We start from the raw sequence: 20,305 nt of genomic DNA, 5'->3' as shown, positions 1-20,305 counted from the left end.
TCATGCATCTGTAGTTTCTACCCCAGACAGTGTTGCCATGAAAATGACAGTATGAGGTGACCTGATGACTACAGATATGAAAGATCACTTAAGGTAAAAAACACAAAACATAAAAAGGGGAGTGAAAAGTGTTTGTCTCTGTTTTCCTGTCACATCCTGACAGTCATACCCTGTCATACTCTGAGAGGACAAAAAACAACCCCAGACGTCTGCATTTTTACTACCTATGAGCAGACCCCAACAACAGAAATACAAGGACGCAGCAAACAGTATTTACAGTTTTCAAGCATGAACCTTAAACTGGCCACCATACTCGCTAACAAGACTGTATTCCTCCAAGTTGTCTTTCATCGCTCTCCATGCCTCACAGGCATCTTATTGGTTTGCTGTATGAATGCAGCCACTGCTTGCTTCTGATTAAGCCATCTCATCTTCTCCGTCTGCATGAGCTCCACTCTTTTGTGTCTTTTACCTCACCGATTTCCTGATGGGGAAAATAATCCCGAACCTGAAAACAATGTTGTGTTGAACCACGAGATACGAGATACTGCCAAATGACTCAGTTCAAACACAGCACTTTAAATTGGATCATTATGTGAATCTGTCAGAAGAAGGAATTCAAGGAGAAAAGAGAATCACGGCAGGGCCATAGTTTATTTTATTATTTATTTCAACAACTTAGTTGTACCTCTATCATCTTGTTTACCAGTATATAGTGTTTTATTAAAAACAAAACTTTATATATTTATATATATATATAATTTATATATATACCTTTTATCACTGCATACTTACTCTCATACTGCATGTCATATTCATTATGCTTTTTGCTAGACCTAAAATACTCCTTTAATTCATAGTATGTAATGCTTTCTACACTACTGCTCAGTCCTTTCACTTCTCAGGAAGAGCATCCATCATGAAAAAGCATAAAGGCAACTCAGCATTAGAATAGAGTCATTATTTTTAAACTCACAGAGAGAGAATATACATTAACTAACATGTGTCAGCTTCACAGGGGTCACCGCGGGGCGAGCAGTATAGAAAGCAATTACAGAAAACCCCAAATTAAACATAAACCAAACAAAGCTTCAAAGAATTTGTCCACACTATCTGGAAGACAGTGATTCTTAAAAATGTTTACATACTTAATGTTTTTATCTTTATTATACTATATTTTATGTTGTCATTGTTATCATCATCATTAAATATAGATCTATAAATGATGTGTAGAATTCTCTGTAAAGAATGTCTAAACTGGCTTGATTAAAACAAAACAGAACAGGGTGTTCATGTTCACCTCTATGTAACATATACAGTATCCACTTAAATTTTTCACTGAAAAAAACCCTTTTTGAAAAGTGAGTCAGAGTATTTTGTTTCGAGGATTTATGTGTGGAACAGGAAAACACTAGGATTGTCAAATAGTGAGAAAGCTACCGTAATTGTTTTCTCACTGATATAATCAGTGGGGAAAAGGCCTTAGAAATAGAAAGGTATAGGTCAAGAGAAGCATTTAGCCACCAACACAGGCCGACGAACACACACGCACAAAATCAGACACACAGACTCACAGAGGCTGAGGAAGTCAGGCAGACAGCATAGCCGTAAGAAGCCCTTTTTGATCACTGCACCTGCTTTGTGAGAAAGCGGTCAACATTATGGCATCAAAGATGATGGATTCCTTCCTTGACCTCTGCTATGGCCATGAATACCAATACATTCTATGAGTGATTTGCAATTTAGAAAGACATGTAAACCCTTTTCATTTGCTCTCAAATATTTTCTCTCTTTTCAATGGAATAATTAGGAAAATAATAAAAGGTAAATTCCCAACAAGATTATCCTCAATTTCTGGTATGAATTTCTTTATTCATACCTTCATTTCAACAGTTTAAAATACCCTGACCAGTTTGAAATGAATGATTGCGATCAGCACTCGGTACAAAACAAATGGTTCTACTAATACTGAATCCAGTTTACATGTAAGATATATTTAGTGCTTGCAAAGTACATACATACAAAGCTTACTGGGGTATAATTTGGGGAGAATATGGCAAATATAGAAAAAAGAATACTATTGTTGTCTATCATTTTTCTCTATTATCATTTACAAACAAAATATTTTCTCTCATATTCTCACTTTTGCTCCAGTACTAATACCAGTTAGATAGTCTGATCTCCTTAAAGCACAAAACAAAAACTGATGTTCCTGTTTTCACCTGCAACCAGTACCACTTTATTGGGGTTTACCCTTTAAGTGGCAACTTTTCAACTTTTCTTTGAACTTTGACTGAAGTGTTGTCAGTGCTGCTAACTGTGCAGAAACAATCCCTCATTGTGTGTGAAAATATCATTATATGTGTATGTTTGTCTTTAACAACAGAAAATGGTGTGTAAACTACATGTCTATCCATGGAAAGTTTTTAGTATATTTTGAGTTGGAAAGCATCATTTTTATATATTCTTAATGCCTCCCCACCCTTTTTTTGACCAGAAATCCACAAATGTCATTAATTCTTTACTTTCAAATTTGTAATATAGTTTTCCCCACATATCCAATCCTTAGTCTTAATTCAACACAACCGGTTGAGCTCCACTGTTCTTCTCTTGCACATCTTCTGTTATTTTTCATGTTTCTCAATATGTTTCTCTCATCATTGATTCTCCCCTCTTACTCTCAGTCTGTGTCTCGGGGAGAAGTAGTGACATGCAAAGGAGAGGAGAGCCGCCTGAGGAGAGAAGGATGGCAAATCAAAGAATAAGAATGGGTAGAACATAAATAAAGACAGAGTAAACTCAATAGGGATCATAAAACGGATTAATATATAGAGAAAAGGATGGAGGGAAGAGGGAATAACTAATCAAATTATATGTATCTACTGAACAAAGGGTATGGTCCAGTTAAGATGTATGGAAGGAATGAGACACTTTGACCTTCCTTCACCTTCCTTTTTGACCATTTGATCCCGTTGCCTCTATGTGTTCCAGAGTCTATTAGTCCTCCCTCACCTGTCAGTGAGTTTCTTAAGCGCCCTCTCGATGTTCATTCGATGTCCTACACGTGTCACTCCCAGATCCAAGAAGTCATCCTTGGTGAGCGAAGGCAGATGCGATCCATCTATCTCATTGTCTATAAAACGCTCTATGTGCTCGCCCAGGCTTAGATAAGCCAGCCAGTCCGCCACATCATACTTGGTCCAGTAGGGCAGGGGCTTGACGGCAAAGGGTTTGGCTGGTGGGGGAGGGGTGAGATGGGGGTAGTTAAGACAAGATGGGCTGAGGGGCAAATGCATGGGGGAGGAGGCTCCAGAGAGGAAATGGGTGGGAGAGAGAGAACGGGAGACAAGTAGGGGATTTGGACTTGGCACACCGGATGGAGAGAACAAAGGAGGTGTTGAAGACTTGTAGGCGTCTCCTAGAGGGAGGCCAGGAAATGGAGGAGTGAGGGGCTCAGGAAATTCAAAAGGGTTGTTGTAGACTGGTGTACTGGGAAGTATGGGGAGCGAGGAGGGTCTGGGTGGGGTGGGGTTTGGTTGTTCGGTGTTATAGATCAGAGGGCTTGGAGCACGGCGCCGAGAGACTGAAGACCGCATCTCCTTAGTGGGACTGCACTGGAAATCAAAAGTCTGCCTGCGAAACTTAGACCGATGCTTCGGCGATGTTGGGTATGGGCAGAAGGTCGGGGAATGGGGAGGGTGGGAAAGAACTGGAGAGGAAGGCATCTGTGGGGAAGGGGATCGGGTCCAGTTGCGCTGAATTGGTACTTGAGGGGAAGGGGAGACAGAAGGGGTGGCTGACAGGTTGGGTGTCAGGATCTGACGATGCTGTGGGGATGAGGTGGGTAATGGCGAGGTGGAGCGGCCAGTAGGTGGGCTGTGAAAAGCATCAGTGTAATCTGCTGAATACCTGAAAGACACAAGAATGCACCTTTTAAATTCCAACAACAAACAGTTTTAATAAGTAGATATACAAACTGTTATTTCAAGGACAACAAACAAACCTATGCATGGTGGGTGACTTGGGAGTGTGGCTCCAGTCATCCATGCTCTTCATGCTACTCATCTGTTGCAGCTTGGAGCTCAGTTCATTGATGATGCTGGCCTTCACGCCAGAAAGAGGTGAGTGCAGGCTGCGGCCCTCCAAAACCATACCACCTCTTTGGACTGCTCCACCATGCTCATGCTCCTCAACCTCACCCCACCCGACTGACCGAGTATCCATAGGTCTCTCTAAGCAGGCAGCCAAAGCAGAGTTAAAGCCGTCCTCCATTTTGGATCCACTCTGCTTACACTTTGTTTCATCTATGAGAGCTCCATCTAACCTGGCATCTTCTAGATTGCTTTGTCTGTGCAACTGCAATGGAGCAGGGTTGGTGCTGTTCTGCCTGCGTAGTGCTACAGACTGACCCCTCCCTCCTCCCTCCTTATAATGACTCATCTTTGGAAACACAGGATTTGCCACTTTGGCACTGTGCACCTCAAATGTGTGCCCACCTGAGTAGGTTGTACAAGGATCCTGATGTTCACCACTTTTCTCTCTCTCTCCTCCTTGCCCATCTCCTACGACCCCTCTTCTCAATCCACTTAGTCCCAGCATTTCTAAATGGTGGTCGCTACTGCTGTGACTGTCCAGCTCCTCAATCCCAGAATCCACCACGCCATCTTGCCAGTCTCCACTTTTGTGTATAATGTTAGTGTGTTGAGTGTGGTCAGCAGCTCTACCCCCTGTGCTGAGGCCTGCCCTGGGCCCAGACATGCTCATGCTGTAGTCAGAGGATGCAGGTGATGCTGTGGTGGCGGCGGCAGCAGAGGCTGTCATGGTTGTGGTAGCATATGTCATGGTGGTGGTAAGAGCGGCTGAACCTCTGTCCTGGGCAGGGGTGTGACCACCTACTGAGGGGTCATTAGAGCTGCTGTAATAGGCATGAGAATGGGACATCGGCTGGGGTCTGTGTAGTGATGTGGGAGGCATTGCAGCAACAGAGGTGGTTGTGGTTGTGGAGGAAGGGGGAAATATCTGTGGGGATGGATAAGAAGGAGAGAGAGCTGACTGTGTTAGGTTGGCTACCTCGCTGTCGTAGGAGGTAAGGCTAGAAGCAGCAGAGTCACCACCTTGCGGAGAGTGTTGGGGAACGTTTGAGGTCTTGGGACGTGGGAGAGGTGGTGGGGGAGGTGGAGCAACAGCAGCAGAGTGTTGGATTGGGTGTTGATGCCCCTGAGAAAATTCTTGAACTCTCTCTCTCTTACCATTAGCAAACTGTAAAGGAGGGGGCAAGGGATCTGCAAAGACAAACTCATCATCTGCATCAATTGAGGGAGCTGGCGGAGGGAGAACCATTAGTCCTAGACCTCCCCCCGCCCCTGCTCTTACATCCCCCATAGCTCCATCTGTCTGTGCAGGGGCTGTGGGGACAGTGTATTGAGGGATGTAGCTGGTGTTGGAAGTGCTTTCCATCTGCAGAAAGGAAGGTCTGCGGGGGGCAGGTTGAGCCGGAGGTGGAGGAGGCTGTATCCTGCTGTCGTAAACCTCCTTTTCTCTTTCTCTCTCCCTGGGACTCTGTGGGTAATACTGCGGTGAATATTGACTGGTTCTGTCCTCTGAGAAGCGAACTCTAAGACCCTCTCTGGGTCCTCCCTCCTTTTCTCTTTCCATTCTCTCTCCACCTCCTCCTCCCAAACGTAATATCCTTGGTGACTGTGGCCGGCTCAGAGATGCAGGCGAGGTGGTGGCGGAGCTTAGGTGAACAGAAACAGGGGAGGTGTAAGCCGATTGTGTAGGTGTTGCAAATAGGGAATGAGCTGGGGTCTGAACAGGGGTGGAGAATGATCCTACAGTGGACATCTGCCTACCAAAATGTCTGTCCTCTCGGCGTGTCCTGCGATCATCTTTTAAGGCCCTTTCTCTTGCAGCCAAAGCCAGGCCAAGTGGGGATGAAGGGTCGAGAACTTTTCCTGTAAGTGGATGGATGAAGGTAGTAGTTGGCTGGGTGCCGTACATTGAGGGAGCTGACTTGGGCTGTCCATCATGCCCAAGGACAGGGGAGGAATACTCAGGCAGGCCAAAGGCTGGGGGCATGCTGCTGGAATAGTTGATGTAGCTGTCTCCAGAAAACATGCCCTCATCTATGGACTTGGAGGGCCGGAGTCGAGGTGTGGGTACTTCCACTTGTGAGCCCTGCAAAGGCTGAACTCTTGACCCTAGTGCTCCTCCTCCATCTCCTGTCCCCCCTCCTGCCTCTCCTTGAATATCTTCCTCAGATGATAGGAAGAAAGAAGCACTCTTTCTTCTCATGTCTCGGAAACGTTCTCTTTCCCTGCGTGCTCCTCCTCCCCCAAAGGCTGTACCAAAAGTTGAAGTGTAATCCAAGTTTTCCAGGTTTTGTTGTGAGGAAACAGAGGGGGCGATTGTTGATGAAGGCAAGGAAGAGGAGGTAGGGGGCTGAGGTGGTGAGGAGGTGAGTGGTGAAGGTAGACTGGTGTTGGCACTGTCTGGGGTTGCATCTGCTGAGGTGCGGTCTACATCCTGGGAGGTCTCAGCTTCCATGCTGCTACCCTGGCTGCTCCGGCCACTGCTGCTGGTTGAGGGTGCTTTGACGATGATGGTTGGTATGGGAATCGAGCTCTTCTCTTTGGCTACCCCTCCTTTTCCTCTATGCTGTCGCAGCCCATCTTCCACTTTTGACTGTTTCATCAGAGCTCCCCGTCCACCCCTCTTGGCTGCCCCTCTGCCAACACCTCCACCCTGCTCCCGGTTGGCCATGTGCAGTTGATGTTGTGTAGCTTGTTGGGCCTTAGGTTTAGCACTTGTCGGTGGTGTAGCGCTGCTATAGCCTCTCCTCAACCCTCCCATTTTGCCACCACCTCTCCTGGGTGCCTCTGGCTCTCTGCCGCACAGTCCTTCTGATTGTCTCCTGAGGGTGGGGACCATGACCTGCTGGTTCATCACACCAGTGCTTCCCCTCTCCCAACCGGCTTGAGGAGGATGCCCTGGCTGGGAGTTCAGCTGGTAGTGGGCTTGAGATACAGGGGGTATGGGCATAGCAGGCCCTCTCGCAGGATGAGGGCCTGCAGATAAAGGTGGATCTGGAGCAGATGTGTTAGGGGGTGGGGGGATTTCCTCTGGCCCTGGCACGGACAGACTGCGAGCCAACTTCATAGCAGGTGGGTGGAGGTACTGCCTCTCCTCTTCTGTTACACCTGAGCACACAGACATAGCATTTACAAACAGACACTCATACTGAGCTGGCAGAAATTTTCCATAATAATTCCCCTTACCGATAGATTTTTGACGCATCATGACTGCATGCTGAGGACCGTGGCCTGGTTGAAAATGAGCTTGGTTGTAGCCAAAACCTGGTCCTTGCTGAACCAGACTCACCGATGACTGCTGCTCATATGGTTGCTTCAGGAGAAGGAAGGAGGGAGTAAAGAAAGAAGAGGAAACATTTATTCACATATAATCATATAAAAATGATGCTGGCTGTGGGGCTGATATTGGTTTGATATACAGTAAAAATGCAATACAGCAGAAACTGTCAGTCAGAGTATTAGTGTATCAGGCAACAGAGCATAGATGAATGGACACAACCCATGTGTTTTTGATGTGGCCGGTGAAGTGACAATCATTTTCTCTTGAGTGCAGTGAGGGCAGAACAACATGCAGGGCTAAACTAAAGACCAAGCTGATTTATACATAGGAATCTCTTTTTTGCTAGCATTAGTCACTTCCTTGACTAAATATGTGCTGCACCCTGAGCAGTGGAGAAACTCTGTTGTATATCTAAATCTGGTACTGCTTGACAGGGAGAAAAGTCCATGGGTGTCCAGTATTTGATAATATTCAGTAGGTCATATTGAAAGGCGGGCTAAGAAGCTGGCAAGACATTATGGTAACGATTTGAGCAGGGATAATTTCCTTCTAATTCCCAACAGTACCTCAGTGGGAACAATGCTCTTGCTCCGGTCCCTCCTCCCCCCATGACCTCTCTGGCCCTGGTTGTCAGATGTAATAGTGTGTTGGGCAGCAGCCAAGATTTCATCCAGTTTATCTAAAACAAAGACAGAGCAGGACAAGGCCAGAGAATAAGGGTAGAGAGGTAGTGAGAGGGAGTGTAAAGCAGGAAACCTGAGGAGGAGGATTTCAGTGAGCACCCCTAAAGGTATAAAAACACTGTGTTACAGTATCAGAAGAACGGAGAGAGTGATTCCATACTTAGTGCCATCTGATAGACAGTCCTCTTCTTATCAGGACCCTGAGAGGACTCGTAATCTGAAAAAGGAGGAGGAAAAAAAGAGCATCAAACAGGCTGACTTTTAATTAAAGCTCAGGGGCTGATGGGGGCATTGATAAAGGTTGATACTCACCTGCTTTCTTTTTCCACGGAGAGGCAGCTGTAGCATACATAATTTGGGAAACAAAAATTAGGTCTGACTAGATTTGCTGTGTAGTAATGTGTATAAAGCAGATGAAAGGATGAAATACATACTCAGACACATGTGATGGTGTGAACACTGATGTGATGAGAGGGAAGGTGATGGGAACAGAAATGATAATGTGAGCACATAAATCTCTGAATCCCCCACCTTTTTCCACTGTATGCAGCAAATTTGGGTCAGAGGCAGAAAAAAACCCAAAGAAGGCATCAGACAAGTGGCGATTTAAAACCTATAATTACTTTCATATCTCTTAATTTCATTGTTATATTATCGGCTCTCTTCTTCAAAAGAGCAAATGAATCAGAAGACTACTTCCTCATCAAACTATTGCTAATGGAAAAAATAAAAAGGCACATAAGACAATTTTCTTGGCTTTCTGCATCAACTTGGTTAATATTTAATGCTGTGTTTCCCTAATAGTGCCATAGTATTGTCATCCTGCACAGAAGCAACTAACCCACCAAAAATAAGAGTTTTCAACACATGTATAAAACATATACATTAATTTGTTATATTTTTCATTCCAGGTCTATGCTCTATTTTATTCATTGCTTTCAGTCTTTAGTCTCTTATGTCATCTTACCCATGTCTTCCAGCTCTGATGTCATTGACTTGGAGCGAAGGGCAATGGCTGGAGGAGTCAGTCTTTTAGACTGCTGCGGTGCTGCCAAGGGAAGCCAGCCAAATGCAGACTTAATGTTTAGTATTCTTGTATAAACATGCAGTCACCAAAGAGACCCACATTGCAGAAGGCTTTTAGGGTGAAGTAAACATGGTATCAACTTTATCGTTACATCATATAAATAGGATGGAAACAACATGTGAGGAAATTCTGAGCCCTACCCCTCTTCCGGGTGGTATCCTCCAGTTCAGGGTTTCTAGCAACCATCACAACTTTCACCATGAGACTATTGCCGCCCTGTCGGATCATGTTGACCACCTGCCGGTGGCCAACCTTCACCACATTGTGGCCGTTCACCTGACGGACACAAAGACGCACATTTGAATGAAAAATTCATTTGAATGAAAAATCGTCTCTTGTCAAAAGGAGTGGACGCAAAAATAGATAGGTTTATTTTAATAATTTATTTAATGTTATATCGCTTTTGTGTTTTATTAATATAAATGGATTTTGAGACAGCCCCTGAGTATCCTATGTCAGTTTTTTCTGTCATAGCACTTTGTAAACCCTGTCTTTAAAGGTGCTATATAAATAAAGCTTATTATTATTATTATTATTATTATTATTACATTTGGCATACGTTGATGTTGTTTTAATACTCTGCTAAACATAATTTTGCAGTGTTTTGGAGGGGTAGACCAGCAATTCAGGCAGCCACTACGCTAAAGCAAAGTTACAAAGGCTTGGGCAGCTACATATATGAGTCATGTTAGGTTGAATACCAATTAGTTGTATGTGTCAGATTTAATAGAGGTTTAACAATTGCCATATTTAGAACTGAGTTTTCAAGGCAACATGCAGGGACATTTAAAGGAACAGAATGGCCAGAGAGTCGCTACATGAACTGCTGTTCCTCACCAATTCCACTTAAAGCCATCACATAAAGAATATTTAGAATTATACATCCATTGACAGGATAAAAACTACACCAACATTGATCTAAACTGGTATTTCCGACAAGGCTTTTGTGAGATGTTTCTGTTATCTACCCTGCAGATATCATATTTATTTCATGCACCCACTTGTTATCAGCCTGCCTGTTCTATGCCTTATTCCTACATTGCCCAGCATTCAGTATGGGAGAATGCACCAGCATTATAATTTTTTAATAAAGCATCTCACTCAAAGTGTAGCTTGTTGCATACAAATCTATCAATGATCTGTGTGTGGGAAAATGTGTACACCAGCTTCTGTTTCACCAAGTAACTCTTCCTGTATTATTCGTGAATTATCCTAACTCTGAAAGGAAATGTTGGATTTTAGAAAATAGGCACAATCAAACTCTAAAATTGAAAAAATGCAAAGAAATGCAAAGTGCTTTTTTTTTTAATGTTCATAATCCATAAAGCATTTTGTTTGAAAAACTCATGGCTTCAGATTGAGTTCAGTCCCATTTCAGTCCATAATGCATCTTGTTCTTACCTCGATGAGGAAATCCCCCATCCTCAGGCCCGCCCTCCACGCCACACCCCCCTCATCAACAGACTCCAGGTACTGCAGCGCGGGAAACGCTGGCGTTGGAGTGAACTCCTCTATGGGAGTCTGAGCTGAGGAGGATAAAGACAAAAGTGTGAGCATGAGTGGATACAGGTAACAAGAGCATGGGTTTAAAAAAATGAGTGAGGGATAGAGAGATTAGAAAGAAAGGGAAAAGAAATATGTGGTGATTTTGAATAAGAAGCTCACCTTTGGCTCCCCTAAGCACAAAGCCAAAGCCCTCATTGTCTTTCTTCTGTAGGAGCACTGTCTTTTCCTTAATGATGTAGTCACTTAGAGGGAGTAACGAGGGACGAGAAGAGAAAAGGTAAAACATTTTGTGAGATGGGAGAGGTAACCGAGAGGATGAGTGCTATATGATTTCTATAGCAAAGGAAAAACGGTATTGTCATGCAAATAAAGCATTTACTGCGTGTGGAAAACAGCCATACTGTATAACATTATGAAATCATACTGCAGCAAATGAAAGGTTGGCTTGAGAGAATGTCATACAAAAAGCAACAGTACACGAAAAGGTGTGATGGCAGGGATACAGGTATTGTCACATTGGGTGGATGTGCACATGAGATGACATTCTATACCATAGACTAATCCAGCTGCAGCTGACAAGCACTAGGGGGAGCGGCACATTAGGAAAATATGCACATACACTTCACTGATAATGGAAACTTCCAAATGCACCTAAATCGGCGCATTAGCTTTCACCGCCTCTGGCAGCTTTTGCAAAGATACTGCTTTACTGACTCCAGTGCACCAGTACCAGTCATACATGACACGTCAAATAATGTACAAGAAGAAATCAGACAGGCCTCTAATATCCTGCAACAAACAGCTCCTCGCGCTCAAAGACTAAAATCTGAGAGGGCAGCAATCACAGACATTTGTGATGCAATCTTGTTATGAGACAGTTTGAGTGGTGTATTGACTGGCTCAGCAAACTCCATTATTATATTACCGTGACTGCAACTTTTGGCCAAACTGCTTTACAACCCTTCCTCTAATATTGGACCGTTTCAATGGACTCCACACACAGCCACATCTCGTGACTCATTTCTGGACTTGACTTTCTAACAATGTCAATCCACCACTGTTCTGTTCCAGAGCCCAGAGCTTGAGTGGATCTGTATGATTTAAAAGGCATTCCAGATATTTCTTTCCCAGGCAGCTCATTTCTGTGTTAGCTTTTGCTCCTCGACGTAACTCGAATTGACACTTCAACTCAAATCAAATTAAAGGATTGGATTTCCTAGAAGGGCTGAACGAGTGAGCGGGACAAGTTGCCTTGTCAAAGAGTTGCCTTTTATTATTATTATTATTATTTATACAGTGATAGCTCGACTGCAAAAACAATGCTGAAAAATACTGGATATAGACATAATTTCCAAAAGGAAAATAACTTATTTTACCCCTCCCCCGCTGTTAAATGGGAAGTTTGGGTAAATATAGATGGAATTTAAATATGTCAGGCACTGCTTAATCTCACTCTGCATACAAATTCTGCCCCATTTGCCTGAGTCAGCCGACCCAAAAGCCAAACTGTGGAGGGAAATTCAACTTCAACCATTAAGTACAACACCACCACTTGATTGGTTGCCTGGCAAAAAGGTCTGAAGCCAGGCACTCATCAAAGTAACTCAGCCATGAAGCCACTAAGTCAAAATTCAATGTATCATTTATAGGTGCAAATGTGTCATTTTATTTTTAGGTTTCTGGCACCAGAACATTTTTTCAATTTCTGCTGGAGGATCCCATCAGTATAAATTAATTTTACCTCTTTAACCTTTGAAACTAGACCGACGTGTATACTGGTACTAAAAAAGCAAGAACAGTGGAAAATCTGTCTACACTGTCTCATACAGTAGACAGGGAGTTATTGTGTATTTAATTCAATAGAGCATGCAATAAGCAAAGTTTGGCCGAGTCACGAGTCCTACAGGCCTGAACATCCAGACTTCGACACCAAGCCGCAACTTTAGCACTGAACAGACGATCGCTAGTTTCCCCTACTGAGGTCCATCCCTTGTGTGTTCTCCATCAACGTTACTGTTTCGCCAACGCATAGCCGCCTTCCAGCCATCTGCTCCTCACACCTCATTCCTTTTTCTCTCACCCTGTCCTCCATCATGCTTTCCCTTTCTAAGGATCAAAGTAAGATGGAGTGGGTGGACGGATTCACCGGGCTCTTCATCCATCCACTTCTACAAGGGGGGAAACAAGGCCAGTGTCTGTCCTCCAGGTGGCTCTAAGCTGTATTGCTGGTTTGCGGTCACACACCTGCTTTACTTTACATACATAAAAGAGTGTGTCTGTCACCATATTGATCACTGTGACCCGAACAATTAGAAACATAAAAAGCACAAATGGCATTGATGGCAAGTAGGACAACCTCTCTCTGAACTGGCTGCCATGGAGCTGTAAGCCTACTAGAGACCAGAGTTAGTATTTACCCTACTGAGTCATCCTCCATTCTATAACAATTACTGGGAAAAAAGGCAACTTTTTAACCATTCACCTGCTGGATGCACATGAAAATAGATTGGTTATGTGGGGACAATACCCAGACACCGCAAGTGACAAATGTCAGTGACACACACAGTGGATGAATGGTACATAAACACAGAGATATGTACAGGAGAGATACTCCCACATCAATCAAGCACAATGACGTACAGTATACACTTACATGTGAAAACCACATATATTTTATTCACTGTATGTAGCCGTGCATGTAAATCCATGCACAAGCGAACAGGGACACGCACAGAAAGGACAGCTACCTCCAAGGGATCTGACAAACTGCACTCTTGCCACTTACTGACTTATGCACTTTCATCCCTCTGTACAGTCAGAAATACCACACATGTCCATGATACAATGGGAAACATTAAAAAATATGGGATGTGACAATAGCATTTTTAAAGGAACAGCGATAAATGGGTCCTGGTGAATGAATGACGCCTGCTTAAAGAAATCATGACTCAAAGAGAATGAAATACACCCACACTGTCTGACTGAAATGCATCAATATGTGCACGCTTTCACGCACTAACACACACACGTTCAGAGACACACCGGAGGAAGACACAGAAATAAACATGCTGCAGAGTCTCCATTCAATAGCCACTTCGGTCCAACAGATATTCACATGCACGGGGAAAATACAAATTTAAGACAGGCACACAAATACACGCACGCACACTCAGAGACACACACACGCACACACACACACACACACAGAATAGATAGCTTATTAGTCTGTCTTTGAAAAGGCACGGCCTCTCAATAGCATCATCTACCTCTCCCCTCTCTCCATTGTCCTCTCCTCACATCCATAGCCAGCCAATGAATGAGGAAACAGCCGCTACCTGTAAATGAACCACACGCTCCTGTTTCTGGGGCCCAGTGACGGCCACGAAGAAGAGAGGGAGAGAGAGAAATCTCTCTCTCCGCATCCCCCCATTGCCATGTCCCCCCCTCCTCTATCTCGCGCGCTCGCCGCCACCGCCACCACCTCCTCCTCCCTCCTCCCTCCTCCTCCTCACGGTCTTCCAGCGAGAGCTCAGCCGAAGAGAGCCGCGAGAGTGGAGGAGAGAGAGCAGCAGAGGTGGGGAACGAGGAAAGAGAGAGGGGATGTGTTGCTCTGCACCCCACATATATCAGACAAGAGGGAGACGATGTGAAAGAAAGACAGAGAGAGAGAGGGAAAGAGAATACCAGCGATCACAACAGGGGGAGCATGTACTGTATGGTTTATGTGTGTGTGTGTGTGTGTGTGTGTGGGTGTGTGTTTGTGTGTGTGTGTGTGTGTGTGTGCTGGTGGATTGCACTGAGAGGGTTTGCTTGCAAAATAGGGGAAATGTAGAGCTGAATTTGTGGGGTGAGGATGCGGGGGATGGGTATAAATGTAAGCTGAGAGAGAGAGAGAGAGAGAGAGTGAGAGAGAGAAAGAGAGCTCTCACTTGCATTTGCACCTCCACTGACTGGTGTTTCACAGATATACTAACAGCTGATTCCCACACTAGATTTACTTCTCTCTCTCTCTCTCACACACACACACACACACAGACACATGCACACCCACACATGCACACACACACACACACACACACACACACACACTTTCATTTCGCCCCCTCCTCTACTCCAAAGCAGATCTGCCGTCACCATGCAGGCGAACAAACGCTCTTCCGCTCTCTTTTTATCTCTCTGAAATAGTAATTGACATTCTCCCAAATGGCAAGCTGCAGTGGGGGAACATGTTTCAGATCACCTTGCTCTTAATTGAGCACCACTTCACCACAGTGCTGCAATTACGCCTAACCAACTTAACACAGGTATTATAACCCCAGTGGCTGCTATTTCCATTTAGAACGCAAGCGCGGCAACATTAAAGTGAATCCTTTTTTTCTGAATGACTGAGAGCTGCTAAGCACAAGGATAATGCCAGCTACCATGTGTAAGAGGCTACAAAACCCTGGGGTGACAACTGGGAAGTCCTTCTCACTAGCATTGGTATATAACCAATGGTTGGTGCTTCCGCCTCCTCATGACTCATCAGGAGAATGATGTGTGACTATAGAAAGACACAAGCGTATTCACATGCAGACATTCGTAACAACACAACTTCAACTGTCCAGGGCTGGGCCGCAGCCTTTGGCAGATATCACGGAGGAGAAGAACCCCACCTCTACCTTTCATTAAAGCATCATTGTGTTCAGTGTAAACAAGTAACAAGAGACGAGAGGTAGGAATGTGGATGGAGGCGACAACAATGTATGTCTGGTGGAGCCGAAAGGGGCAGAGCATGATATTACATGGCTGCTCTTTGTGCCTTCAGCAAGCGCTGTTCAAGATCAGCAGAAAACAGACACATAAAGCAAGCAAAGAAGACATGACAGAACTAAAAAGAAGTGAATCAATTGAGCATGGACACACACACACAAACACACACACACACACACACACACACACACACACACACACACACAGGCGCGAACACACACAGGCGCGAACACACCCGCATAATACAACCGTTTTTCAACTATTTCAATCACCTTGACTGGCCTCACAGTCTTAGCTTACCGTGTCATTGCTGCCCACATATCAGGGATTGAAGCCAATCAGGTTTATTCTGGTTTAATCATTATTTTTGTCCATCTATTTTCAAAACTGATATGACTGTTCAGGCTTGTACGGGGCTGGGGCCTGTCACAAAATGCACTGGATGATATTAAAGACAATCCACAAATGCCCCAAATGACTCATCCTCAACACCTCTTTTGACCGACCAGTTTGCAAGCTTCACAGCAACGTCACTTACCTGGGTCCATCAGTGCCATCGTAAGCTCCAACTGTGACGTTACGGAAAAGCTTCCTCTTGGCTTTCTCGCTGCGCGTCTCTGCGAGGTACATGGAGGCAAAACATATGCTTGATTCAAACTTCCCCATCTGTCATGACACCTTCTCTGCGCTTTTGTAGAAGTGTGCGTGTTTTCCTAAATCAAATGCGTTTACACCACGTTTTTGTGTCTTCAATGTCACATATGGTTTGCTTGCTGCATGAAACAGGGAAAACGTGAGAAGATCGAATATCTGTGCTGTCTGCTGTAAAAAAAAAGGGCCTGCTGGTATATATGAGAGTGACGTGCTGGGTGTTACAGTGACTTAGAGGATAATGCCAGCCTGAGGAAGTATGTAACCCATTTTCCCATATGCCCTTCCTCCAATCTATGTGCTGTTTTATATGATTATTGTTTGCCTTGTTAAGCTACCTCTAGATTTTACTAACTTTATGAGAGTAATCTCTTTATGTATATATGTATGTACGTATGTGTGCTCTCATGATTCTCGGTTAAATTCACTTATTGTAAGTCGCTTTGGACAAAAGCGTCAGCTAAATGAATGTAATGTAAAGTATTCACAAATATATCAATAAACCATTGGTTTCCATTTAATGTATTAATAATAAAAAAAAGTAAAAATTAATCCAGTCAAGCACAAGACTATAGGACACCTGTGAAATCCTTCTTTCAAAAGATTAGAACAAAATTCAGGGCATTTTATGAAACTGCCTACGCATTTGCCTTGAACGGATAATATCTTAAAAATGAAATAGTGAGATGAAGATCCCACTGGATCTGTCTCACCTGATCGATTGTCTCTGGTGAGAGCCGCCACCTCTTCCACACAGTCTGAAGGAAACCAGCCAGTGCGACCTTTCACTGTTCCCTCCCAGTATCCCCCCTCTCCTACACTTAATACTAAGACAGATACACAGACATGGAAAGATATAAGAAGGTCATTTGGGTTGTAAATCCAGTGTCACATACTGGTACACTGCTATATATCTTCCCTTGTTTACCTTTTTTTACCTGTTTTATATTAACATTGTACAGTCCACTGAGAACAGCTTGGAACATGTACTGCTTTGCGGTTACTAGATGCTGGCGCTTCTCATTTCTCTTGTTTACAATCCTCTCTTCTCTGATGTACATCTATGCCTTGTTGTTAATGTTTTCGATAGAGTTGCCTACATTTTTTCTCAAACTGCACTGCAGCTGCACTCAACATTGCACCAAATAAGTAAACATTTAGGTAAAGAAAAACCATAAGTAAAATAGAGGACATTTAGGTAAGTGTGTGAAAACAACAGAATCATTCCATTTCATATTCCAGTGTTCAATTCTTGTGGGGAGGACTTCATTTATATGTCAGTTCTCTATTTGTTAATTTGGCTCCATCTCACCTTTGACTTTATCTCCTTTGCTGAGTGACAGCTCTCTGTCTCCACTGGCCGAGTGGGCACGGTTGGCCACGTACACCCGCCCCGGAACTGCACTGTACATACGCTTTATGTGACCTCCCCCGCTGCCCGCTGAGTTCGCTCTAAAGAGGCAGGAAGAGAAAGATACTCTTACACAGCCGTGAGAATAGACTGTAGGACACACTGTGGAAAAACAAGTGAGACAAAGTGAGACGACGTACAGCTTGTCAGGCTGTCAGAGACCTTCAGCAGTTGAGTCACGCTAATCAGTCATAGCAACAGTGAATATTCATGCAGCAATCAAATGTTTTCTTACTGTTACTGGCATTTGGTGCATATGTCAGGTATGTAGAAGGCACTAAACTTTCTAACACAGTCAGTGTGGGTCTGTTCTGTGCTGTGAGTGCCGCCTTACAAATGTGGCAGTAAGACTCTTGTCTTGTTTGTGCTGAAGTTGTCGTCATTTTCATTGTTGTCGGGGTTTTTTTCCCAGGCTATGAATATCTCCCACCATTCTGTTGCCTTGCAGGGCAACATTGTCCACAGATACCACAGCTAAAATATTTCTCACCATTAAAATTGGAGCACAGTATGCAACTGAGACACAAATAGTAATTTATTTGCATACAGCTAAGAGTGATTTTAGATTCGTGACTCCCTGTTGGTGGATGGCCTTGAATGACCTGGTTAGAATTCCCGCTCTTTACGTGCACGATACATCATTCCTCCAGCGGCTACTTACCCCTGTCTGCCTCGTGGCTGCCGGGGCCGCTCCTCTGTGTCGCTTTGGCCTCCTCTCCCTCTGGATGGGGAGCGAGTACGAATTCTGGGGCTGCTGGAGCTTCTCATGCCAATGGAGGCCCTGCGCTGGCCCTGCAGAAACACACCCATAAAAACATTGTCACGGCTGATCTGGTGACATACTACGATTCATGTATGAGCCTGAAGAGCAATTCAAAATCAGCAGTCATTTTTAATACCACAGAGATCAGTAGATGACCATCCACCAAATGGTCTTCAGTACCTGTCCAGGGTTAGGATTGGTTGCGGCCTTGTTCGGCATGGCCAGAGGGTCAGACTGCGTCATGGTGTTATCACTGTTAGCACGCAGTAGGTGGTGGGAATGGAGCGAGGGGAGAGGCAATGTGTGGGCGCTCTCTTTTCTTTTGGGAACATACTTGGGCGATTCCAAAAAGGGCACTGAGGACAGAGGTGTGAGGCGTGATTTAAAGGGAGGGTTCAGAGGTGAGGAAGGGGAGTGAGGTTTGATGTGACATGATGAAATGGAGGAAGAGATCAAGAAATTCAAGAAGAAAGGAGATCGAAGAGGCAAAAAAAAAGGTAGGTGTTGGGTGCTGAATAAATATTCAATAGCCTCGTCAGAAGAGAAAGTTTGGCATGAAAGCTTACCTACGTCAGAATCTTTGTGGTTTTTGATGATTTCCCCGAGTTCAAAGTGACCAGACATTACAGCTAGCTGCAAACATACAAAACAAAATGGTAAAGTTATTCTCTTTCTCTCTCTCTTCTTTTTTCACTTCGCCAACATGATACAAATATACAAATTACTAAATATATTTCTCAGTTATATTAATAGTTAAACTGTTTACCTGACAAGGGGTCTGACCGTGTTTGTTCTTTGCCTCCTTATTTGCTCCCCTGTACAGAAGAACGCGGACACAGCTCTCCTGATCATTCAGAGAAGGAAAGTGACTGGTTAACACCTTTAGAAAAAAAAACAGTAATTATTACAGTAACTATAGTTCAATATAAAAGATCTATTTTCATACTTGCCTTGTTGTACAGGGCAGAAATGTGAAGTGCGGTGTTCCCTGAGGTATTTTCAGAAGAGGTGTCTGCCCCATAAAACAACAGATGCTCCAAGTGCTGGGCAAAGCCATTCTGGCAAGCCTTGTAATGTCAAGAGTGTGATAGAAATATCCACAAAGTATTAGTATTATAAAATATAGAGGGAGACAAGTTAAAGTGAAGGGGGGGATTTATAATGGACTGTTTCAGTGCAAATGAATGCAGATACAAGGGGGGCAGACATATTTTGTAAAGGAGATACAAAGAGAAAGAAAAGGAAATATTACTGTGTGCGCCCACATTTAGAACTATAATTACTCTTACAAAAAACCCAGGTCAGAGGCCTTAACATTGCACCATGATGGAAAAGAAAGGAAACAAAAAACATTCAGACAACAGCAATAAGTCTTCAGCAGCCTGAGAGGTTTCCTCTTGTTTTTCTGGAGGGACTAAAATATCACAAGATACGTACAAAGTAAGGCAAGAAAACACAGAGCACGGCAAAACCAAAATAAAATACCATGACAACTGGCTCGCAGCACGCAGCAACGCAAATTTACCATAATGCCACAGGGACACAATGTAGGCAATGCACCCATATCTACAGTGAGAAGGAGGTAATATAGAATACTCTTTCTGAGCTGGACTCAGCTCAAGATGACTCCGATTTCAAGGGGTTCAAGGGGAACTACATAGTCATCTCAGTTTATCAATTTCTTTTGGTGATATCTTGATTCTCTGTCGCGTTGCCTCTGAAAGGCTGATATGGATGGAGGCATGGTGGGATGAAGAGTACCTTATGTATTTCTTCCATTCCAAACTCCTCTTCATCCCTGTGCTATGGAAAGAGAGAAGGAGGGGAGGAGGCAGAGAGAATGGAGAGACGAGTGAGGAAGGCCAGGAGGAGAGGGGTGTGAGAAAATGCTGAGAGAGACTGAGGGCGGTGGAACGCAACATCGACAACGGAGATAAGACAGAGAAAGATGTTGGTGCATTGCTTAAGTTTACATGAAGAGAGACAAAGAGCCAACGATGCTTACCATGACAATATGAAATGAAGACAGACAGACAGACAGAGAGAGAGAGAGACAGTCAGACAGATCTGCCTATTGGTAC

The 20,305-nt window shown here is 44.1% G+C and overlaps 1 protein-coding gene across 1 annotated transcript in view; it reads right to left on the bottom strand.

The window, feature by feature from the left end:
• Window positions 1-635: 635 nt before the first annotated feature.
• Window positions 636-20,305, bottom strand: part of LOC118288106 (SH3 and multiple ankyrin repeat domains protein 1-like) — a 36,872-nt gene continuing 17,202 nt past the window's right edge. The window contains exons 8-28 of the mRNA XM_035613906.2: window positions 19,986-20,027; window positions 19,175-19,291; window positions 18,991-19,068; window positions 18,791-18,857; window positions 18,405-18,580; window positions 18,123-18,253; window positions 17,363-17,502; window positions 16,764-16,877; window positions 15,938-16,016; window positions 10,807-10,889; window positions 10,543-10,667; window positions 9,282-9,417; window positions 9,022-9,102; window positions 8,586-8,594; window positions 8,367-8,393; window positions 8,215-8,271; window positions 7,938-8,050; window positions 7,278-7,404; window positions 4,004-7,199; window positions 3,013-3,909; window positions 636-2,732 (exon numbers count right to left, since the gene is read on the bottom strand). Of these exons, the coding sequence (XP_035469799.1) occupies window positions 2,681-2,732; window positions 3,013-3,909; window positions 4,004-7,199; window positions 7,278-7,404; window positions 7,938-8,050; window positions 8,215-8,271; window positions 8,367-8,393; window positions 8,586-8,594; window positions 9,022-9,102; window positions 9,282-9,417; window positions 10,543-10,667; window positions 10,807-10,889; window positions 15,938-16,016; window positions 16,764-16,877; window positions 17,363-17,502; window positions 18,123-18,253; window positions 18,405-18,580; window positions 18,791-18,857; window positions 18,991-19,068; window positions 19,175-19,291; window positions 19,986-20,027 (5,847 nt within the window). The 3' untranslated portion in view covers window positions 636-2,680. The remainder of the gene's footprint in view (window positions 2,733-3,012; window positions 3,910-4,003; window positions 7,200-7,277; window positions 7,405-7,937; window positions 8,051-8,214; window positions 8,272-8,366; window positions 8,394-8,585; window positions 8,595-9,021; window positions 9,103-9,281; window positions 9,418-10,542; window positions 10,668-10,806; window positions 10,890-15,937; window positions 16,017-16,763; window positions 16,878-17,362; window positions 17,503-18,122; window positions 18,254-18,404; window positions 18,581-18,790; window positions 18,858-18,990; window positions 19,069-19,174; window positions 19,292-19,985; window positions 20,028-20,305) is intronic.

The sequence above is a fragment of the Scophthalmus maximus genome, chromosome 16, assembly GCF_022379125.1.
Source record: "Scophthalmus maximus strain ysfricsl-2021 chromosome 16, ASM2237912v1, whole genome shotgun sequence".
Taxonomy (NCBI): Eukaryota; Metazoa; Chordata; class Actinopteri; order Pleuronectiformes; family Scophthalmidae; genus Scophthalmus; species Scophthalmus maximus.
This window is presented reverse-complemented; position numbering and strand designations above follow the sequence as displayed.